This window comes from Hippocampus comes, unplaced genomic scaffold (assembly GCF_001891065.2).
Source record: "Hippocampus comes isolate QL1 unplaced genomic scaffold, H_comes_QL1_v1.1 scaffold331, whole genome shotgun sequence".
Lineage (NCBI taxonomy): Eukaryota > Metazoa > Chordata > Actinopteri > Syngnathiformes > Syngnathidae > Hippocampus > Hippocampus comes.
In genome coordinates this window covers 290223-298691 of record NW_017804904.1, presented here as the reverse complement: position 1 = coordinate 298691, position 8469 = coordinate 290223, and the positions used below count along the sequence as shown (strand labels likewise).

At 41.1% G+C, this 8469-nt stretch overlaps 1 protein-coding gene across 5 annotated transcripts in view; it reads right to left on the bottom strand.

Moving 5' to 3' along the window:
• The window catches only part of ldah (lipid droplet associated hydrolase), a 10738-nt gene extending 4039 nt beyond the window's left edge, over positions 1-6699 (bottom strand). For 4 of the 5 annotated variants that reach the window (XM_019884197.1, XM_019884171.1, XM_019884187.1 and 1 more), the window contains exons 1-5: positions 6177-6602; positions 5966-6103; positions 5465-5599; positions 3865-4034; positions 1081-1321 (exon numbers count right to left, since the gene is read on the bottom strand). In XM_019884197.1, the coding sequence (XP_019739756.1) occupies positions 1081-1321; positions 3865-4034; positions 5465-5599; positions 5966-6103; positions 6177-6195 (703 nt within the window). In that variant the 5' untranslated portion in view covers positions 6196-6602. The other variant, XM_019884206.1, reaches the window with a different exon arrangement.
• Positions 6700-8469: the final 1770 nt, after the last annotated feature.

The following is an 8469-nucleotide window of genomic DNA, read 5'->3' as shown; positions in this document are numbered from 1 at the left end:
ATTATTTTATTATTTTTTTTACATATACATGGAGTACAGTACTGTATATGTTGCTCTATGTGACTCGCTGTTGTTTTGCAGCTTCTCGCGACCGTTTGCGGACTTTAAAAAAAAAACAATTTTTACCTGTTTATGTTAATTGGACGCTACTTCGCGGATTTTCGTTTATCACGGGTGGTTTTGGTCCCCATTAACCGCAATAAATGAGGGATTACTGTAAATAGGTAGAAAATATATTGTAAGTGTCCATTTGCCATTTTTATGACTGTGATAGTTACTATAACAGATAACTGAGGGTCCTCAGTTGCAAAAGTCTTGACTGACAATATTTCTTGGTTACAAATGCAGCACATTGAACTAGTTAGTGCCATTTCCACTGTGCAACAACCAAAGGAATTGGTTTTCTGACTGTTTAGCATTTGATGATATTTATGACTGAAAAGTGTTTTGCTCCAACTATTGACTGTAATTCTGACTTTAATACTGCGTTGGCCTTGGTTAGTCATGTCAGTGTATTCAGGTTTATCCATCCATCCATTTTCTGATCCGCTTAATCCTCACAAGAGTCGCGGCGGATGCTGGAGCGTATCCCAGCCGTCTTCGGGCAGTAGGCGCAGGACACCCTGATCCGGTTGCCAGCCAATCGCAGGACACACAGAAACGAACAAACATCCGCGCTCACACTCACACCTAGGGACAATTTACAGTGTTCAATCAGCCTGTCATGCATGTTTTTGGAATGTGGGAGTAAATCGGAGTACCCAGAGAAAACCCACGCAGGCACGGGGAGAACATGCAAACTTCACACAGGGAGGCCGGAGCTGGAATCGAACCCGGTACCTCTGCACTGCGCTAACCACAAGACCACCAGGCCGCCTGATTCAGGTTTATGTGAAAAATAGTTTTAAGTGTCATGGGAATGGAATTGTCATAAAAGGACCCCCATAATTAAATGTTGGTTACATTCTAAGGGATTATTGTTTGGACATACCAGGGAAATTACAAATAACCAAATTAAATATTCTGCAAACTTCAGGTGTTGAAAGACATCAGCATGAAATCAATGAAGAATCAACAAACCTGCAGAATCGCCACTGAGGAGGCCGACAGTCGGCTGGACAACTGAGCTGTCCAGAGAACCAATGCCAGCAAAAACCAGTTTGACCAGACTGCGTTTGAATGTCTCAGGCAGGAGGGAGAGCAGGAAGATTGACAGGTAGGCAATGTACCGCATGTGACACAGCACAGGGGTCATAGTCTTCCCCTGGGGAGTCTGTGCCATGCGTTCAATAGTTGGGAACAGCATGACGGCCTTCAGAATCTGTTAAAAAAAAAAAAAAGTAACCTCAGAAGACAGAAATTTCTCAAGAAAGAAAAACAATATTTTTCCATCCATCCATTTTCTGATCCGCTTATCCCCACAAGGATCGCGGTTGGTGCTGGAGCCTATTCCAGCTGTCTTCGGGCAGTAGGCGGGGGACACCCTGTACCGGTCGCCAGCCAATCGCAAGGCACACAGAGACGAAGAGCCATCCGCGCTCACACTCACACCTAGGGACAATTGAGAGTGTTCAATCAGCCTGCCATGCATGTTTTTGGAATGTGGGAGGAAACCGGAGTACCCGGAGAAAACCCACGCAGGCCCGGGAGAACATGCAAACTCTACACAGGAAGGCTGGAGCCGGGATCGAACCCACAACTCCTGTATTGTGAGGTCAACGCCCTAACCACTGGACACCGGGCCGCCCACCCAACAATATCATAATTTCTAATAATTAGTAATTCTATGCACCTTTTCCACTATCAGTTCTACCCCGAAACAGCCTTGTTCCACCCTGTGTGGTCATTTTTCTCATTTTCATTGCATTCATTACTTTTTTTTCAAGGCCGAGTGGTGACAACACAACCATTCTTTCGAGCCTCTTCCAGCAGGGTTCAAGAACGCAAGCTGAGGAGTGCTGTGTGACGGCACCTGCCCGAGGGCGGGCAAGGAGGTAGTTTGCCTCCTCTGTCGTTACCTCCAGAGATCAGCGTGCTTCCGCTTTGCTACACTTGCTTACCAACTGCTTTGGCTCCTCCCTGAAGGGCCTGCTACTTCAGGAGATGACCTGCACCTGGGAGCTGCTGCTCTGCTCAGCACTGTTACCAATCTGCATGTCTTTTGGCAGAAGCGTAGCTCCATCTAGTGGATGCATAACGGAACCGCAGCCACAATTGTCACTTCTATTCTTTGCGCCTTATAATGCGGTGTGCCCTGTATATGAAAACAGTTATAGAATAAGCCATTCATTAAAGGTGCACCTTATACTCCGAAGCATTCCTGGTGGCCTCCTTTGTAATAATGAAATGGACTATTTTATTAATATAACTGGAAATGGACTGGTGTGTTGGAAGTCACCTCACGCAAAATGGCAAGGAATGTGTTCTCCTAAATGTGTACACTCCATATGAATGCCTTCCTGATAAAACATAGTATCTTAATAGGCTTGCTTTTAACAATTTGTATTTTTCAGGCCATACGTTTTGTAATGTGTTTGTTATTGGTGATTTTAATTTAGATATTAGAGACAGTACATTAGTATTCGCTTATCATTTGCATGAGTTTCATGAGGACAATGTTTTTTTTAATACTGTCAACTCTTACCTGCAGATCGTTTTACATACTTTAGTGACGCTTTGCATAAGTACCTCCAAAGTCAAAATTTGGTAAATTTCATATTTTTTCACAAATCTATACTATTGGTGATTCCACATCTGTGTGCTATTTTTACAACTTAATGACCAATCTAAAATGATGACGCCAGCGATATGCAAATGTCACTTAATAGAGGTGTCAATTTATCGCGTTAATTGTGAATAATTAATTACAATCATATTTAGCGCGTTATGTTTTTTAATCGCGTTAATCTAAATTTTAATCTCTAACTTTATTGTTTCTGTAGGTGGGTTGCCTTATTATAATATCCCTTTTCATGTGTTGGCTTCCTGTGTTTGAGTAGTTGAGGGTGGGGAAACAACTGTCAGTCACAGCCTGAAGTGGACATTGATTGGCTGGCTGCAGATGATCACATGACATTGCTTGTCCAATCAGTGCTGCGGGAGATTTAGTTCGCTCCGTAGTCAACGTGGGACTGTCGTGATTGTACGTTGTAAAATTTTTAAAAAATTATACTTATTTCTTGAAATTGTATTCACTTTTCTTCTGTTTTTAATAAATGTGTTTATGACTTGACTTTGTAAAAAGTCATATTTTTGTTTTTCACTAATGAAGGGTTTGGTGAATGTGCATATGAACTGGTTGGGTTCGGTACCTCTAACAAGGTTAAGGACCACTGATGTAGAGTATTTAGTTGTAATTTTTTTCCTATGGCATATTTTGAAAGCAGCTACATTGTGACTAAAAATCAAAATCCACTAATTTATTAACAAATAAATGTTTTCAAAATGGGCTAAAGACAGGTGCAGTGATATGTACACTTTGTACAATATCCCTCACAAACCTTGAAACCATGATCTTGGGATGAATGACACGTTTTCTAATTTGTTGTAATGTGTTCCACTCATTCGGGGCAGAATATTAAAAAGATTGGCCAAAAGTAAGCGTGGTCTTTGCGATGAAATGATTGACAGAATCAAATGAATTTGCCAGATCCACAAAAATATTCTCTCCTGTCTATTGAGAGATATTTCGCATGTCACGCAAACCTGATAACCACTATATTGCAGAAACAAAATACATAATGTGTCACATGAACCTGTGGTTGGCAGAGCTCGTCATAAAAACATTGCCGTTTTTCTTCATGGCAATCAATATGTGGTGTGCAGTATGCTATCGACACATGGAAATCTTGAAACATGACCAACCTTAAGACTGGGATCTCTCCTCATTATTTCCAAAATTATGTAGCAGCCAATGGAGTGTCCCACCAGGATGAGGTTTGTCTCCTTTGGGACATGCTTCCTGATGAATGTCAGCTTGTGTTCTATCTGACCGTTCAGACCAAACGTGTCCAGATCAGTCGTTGAGTCGGCATCTGTGTCAATGAACAAATAATTACAGTAGCTCACGAAAGTGAAACCACCCCTCACATTTTGTCAATAATTTCTGATACCTTTTCAAAGGGAAAACACTGAAGAAATAACACGTTGCTCCAATGTAGTCAGTGTACTGCTTGTATCAAAGTGTAAATTCAGTGGCCGCTAAAAGTTCAGTAAAATTAAGTGACCACCGTGAACCCTTTCACCAGAGTTCCCCGGGACCACACAGATTGCCACTGGAATCCTTGTCCACAACAAAACGGACAACCATGAGATCACAGAACTGATGAACGTTAGAGACCTCAAGCTCCTCCACATTCCAATTGAGGAAAGCTCATGGATGCTCAAAAGGGTTCACCTCCGAAGACATGCTTGTCCAGTCTCTCACTTTTAACTCCAGCTTCTTTAACAAAACTCTGGTTGTCTTGGAAGTGTGTGTCTGTTTGGCATTGTTATAATGTTGGAATACTGCCCTATGGTCAAATTTCTGAGTGGGAAACATTAAATATACCAGTCGCTACATAGTGCCGTGTAGCAACACCCATGCAAACGCCGTGTGAGAACGATAACAAACAAATTGTAACACTAACAAGTGACATGACAGTGGGGACGAGAAACAGCTCACTGGACTTTAATTTGATACTTTTTACTGTTTAATGTCACTTCAAAATAAAGTGAGAAAAGGTAAGCAGTCAAAATGTGCTGTATAATTTTTTGTACAATAACTAAAAATATATAGTGGTAAGTTACCATGATATAAAACGACCTTTATCGTGACAATTTTTTTTTTTTTTTCCATATCGCCCAGCACTACATTGGAGCATTACAAAGGTACTTGAGAATACTTCTGTTGATGGTCAGTAAACACTAAGCAAGTATACTTAAAATGTCTAAACTGCTATGAGACTAAAAATGGAAACTACCCAATGGCTATATTCTGGTATATTTACATGCATATGTTCATTAATATATACACTGTGCCATTTGATATCAAATAAATTAGGAACTAGTTTTTTAAAAGTGAATATACAGTAAATAAACAAGTATGTGGTTGGTGGGCAGGTAGCTGTTTTTTTTTTTTTTAACTCTCACTGATTGGCCACGAAGGTCCTAATCGTGTAAAGCATAAAAGTGAGTATGAATGGTAGTTTAGTTTGTCTAGTGTACTGTATATACTGTATGCCCTGTAATTGTTTCCAGGATGTATCCTGCCCCTTGCCCAATCAGCTGCAATAGACCCCCGGCTCAATTGCAACTCGGATGGGGTCAAGCGATATAGAAAATGGATGGATGGATGGATGGATGGATGGATGACAGCTAGTTGGATTGTCAACATGATAAATCTTTGACATGGAAGTTTCATCTTAGAATGAACTGATGACAGTTTCAGTGCTTCATTATGAATGAATTATTACAGAGATTTTACCTTCCACCATGTCCATGGATGCAGGAGGCGTACAGTGTCCAGCATGGCTCACAGCCCACACTGGGTGGTGGCAGCCAAACAGAGCATAAAGTGTTTGTATGAATGTTCTGTAAAATCCCACTACACCAGGGTTACCTGTATAGAGTAAAAAAAAAAAAAAAAAAAAACATACACAAATATATAAGTCAGTTGGGTTAGGCTTCAGCATGCCCGCAACCCTCGTGAGTACTACAGATGGATGATGGATGGATAGGTAAATAATTCTTAATAATGTGCAGTCTTTCATCAGGCTTGGAACTGAAAAGTCCTGTCTCAACCTGGTATTAAATGGACAGTAGTTTTAGTACAATCACTGGTGAAGACTGAGTAATATGCGAATAAAAATGCAAGACTATAGTTTGTTTACCTTTGATCGTAACAGGAGGATTGACGTTTAATAATTAGCACAGAAAGTAAAGATGGCCACAAGAAAACACAATGATGATGATGATGCCAACTCACCAGGAATAACTAAAACAAGAACTTTATGTCCAGTGTGTAAGTAAGGAGGGCCACATCTTAGAACCTCTGTGATGGCTCCATAGCAATAGATGAAATCCGTTTGTGCTGCACCACCACTCTCCGCGTTTTCCATCTCATCTTAGAAAAAGAAAAAAAATGTATCGCTACACACTGTAAACCACGTTAACATCGTAAACAAAAGCACACATACCAATATCTAAATCAGGCATTTCACCGTGTCTTCAAATTACTCGTGCAGATTGGCAGCAGGGTACAAAAGGTTCACTCCACGTCAAAGGACAGGTGATAAGAAAATGCACGAGCAGCTTTAATGCTGATCCAACAAAAAAAATCATTTTCTCATTCGCCTACATCGTCGTATTGAAATTGTAGTTTGGATACAAAATAGTACCCCAAAAAAGTGGTGATGAAAGTTGAACATTAGGAGATGAGGCAAAAAAAAATCAGCGCAAACTAAATGAGTGAATTTCAAACAGCATAATTTTGAAATGCTAATTCGCGGCTGGAGTTTGTTGTTATTTACGAGATTCCTATTTTATTGGACATAGTTCGATTGATAGTTGTTAGATTGAGAGTGTAATATAAATTAAAAACACAACATAAAGAAAGACACTGATTCCTTCTTCTTACCGGTGCAGTACCAATGGATTTACACTGCGAAATAACTTCCGCCTTCATATTTTCCTGGACTGTGATTGGTAGTTCAATCAATACACGTTCTATGACGCTTGCGCGTTCTGATAGCGCGCATGCGTAGAAGGTCGGCCATGATTGCTGCAAACTACGGCAAGTACAGTACACTGTTCAAAATGTGTACGGAATCCTCAATTAAGTTTGGGGTGCGGGTTCATACAATAATGTCGAATAAACGTACTCATAGAATGCAATGTGGGCCTGCACCGCTAATATATTTTCATGACCTTATTATTAGGTTATTCTAAAAGAGTGCACAAAAGAATGTAGAGTTGAAATTAGGACGAAATACCCAACTCTACCCATATTAATAAAGTAGAGACAAGGTTTCAAGCAAACTATGTTTGTTTTTCGTAATTTGACAACTATAAAAAAATTTTATCTCAGAAAATCAAAATAAGGATTGATATCTTTCAAATTTTTATTAGACAAAACCAGCATGCACTCATTTACCATAAAGCATGAGAATTACAAACTGAGCACACAAGCAACATTCATAGAACTGTATCAAAAAAAGGCCTTACAAAAATTATCTTCTTTGGTAATATGCGTTGTTAGGTTTTTCGTCCGAATTCAAACTAATTGCTTTCGTGTGTTAATATAACTTAATTTTTAAAGATAATGAAAATACTGTATTACGACAAGGGTTGCGTTAGGGCGTGCGGGAGCCAATCCCAGCTGTCTTCCGGCAGTAGGCGGGAGACACCCTGAAGTGGTTGCCAGCCAATCGCAGGTCCTACATAGACATACAACCATCCGCGCTCACACCTACGGACAATTTAGAGTGTCCAATTAACCTCCCATGCATTTTCTTGGAATGTGGGAGTAAACCTGAGTACCCGGAAAAAATCAACAAAGGGACGTGGAGAACTTGTAAACTCCACACAGCTAGGTCGAAACCGGAATCAAACCCTATACCTCTGCACTGTGAGGCCTGTGCTTGTAGAAAAGCATCTCGTCAGCCCCCTGCAGGTCTGCTTCGGGCACTACCGGCACCGTCTTCCCCATGGTCACATACAGTATATCCCTTAACCTCATGACCGATCTTCCCACCTCACAAGGTAAATCGGTCATTCTCAACTTCCCCTCAATGCACCCGTCAAAACCACGTGGTCCGCCAGCGGGCAACCGTTGAGGGAGGGGCGTGGGGATGGTTCTGCAATTATTTTGATGTTATGTCTGTTTTAGTTGCAGTTCTTGCTGGAGTGGAGGGCGTTCCTTCCAGCAGCGCACCTGTGATGAATTACAATCAAAGGGCTGAATCACGACTCCTACTCCAACGCTGTCAGATTATTCGCCTAACTCACGACTCTTGTACCAAGTGCTAAATCTCTCGACACTCATGACTTTGTTGTTTCTGCTCTTTGCTTGTGGAGGCTCTCAGTCGTACAGGAAAGTTCCATCGTAGAAAGGGTTCTGTCAGTCGTCATCTGTACCTGTGGGTAAAAAACAAAAAACAAAAAATGACGTTTCGCTTCTCTCACAGAAGCTTCGTCAGCGGTAGACAACCCTGAAGTCTCCGTGAAGACTCCGGGAAATTGCTCTGCGCTAAAAAGCTGAGCGTGGCCTATTTGAGGACTGGGTGGGGATGGTTAGTCACGCCCCTATGGTGAAGAGGCCCATTGATTTCTAAATTCCCTATCGTTGGGTCTTGATTAGGCCTATTGTTTGGGCTCGGGCTGAATAGCTACTTTCAGTTAGCCTGATCAGCATGTCTATGTCCCTTGGTGGTCAACAAGTTATTGTAAATAGGAGACAGATTAAATCTGATACCTCCTTCACGGTTCAGA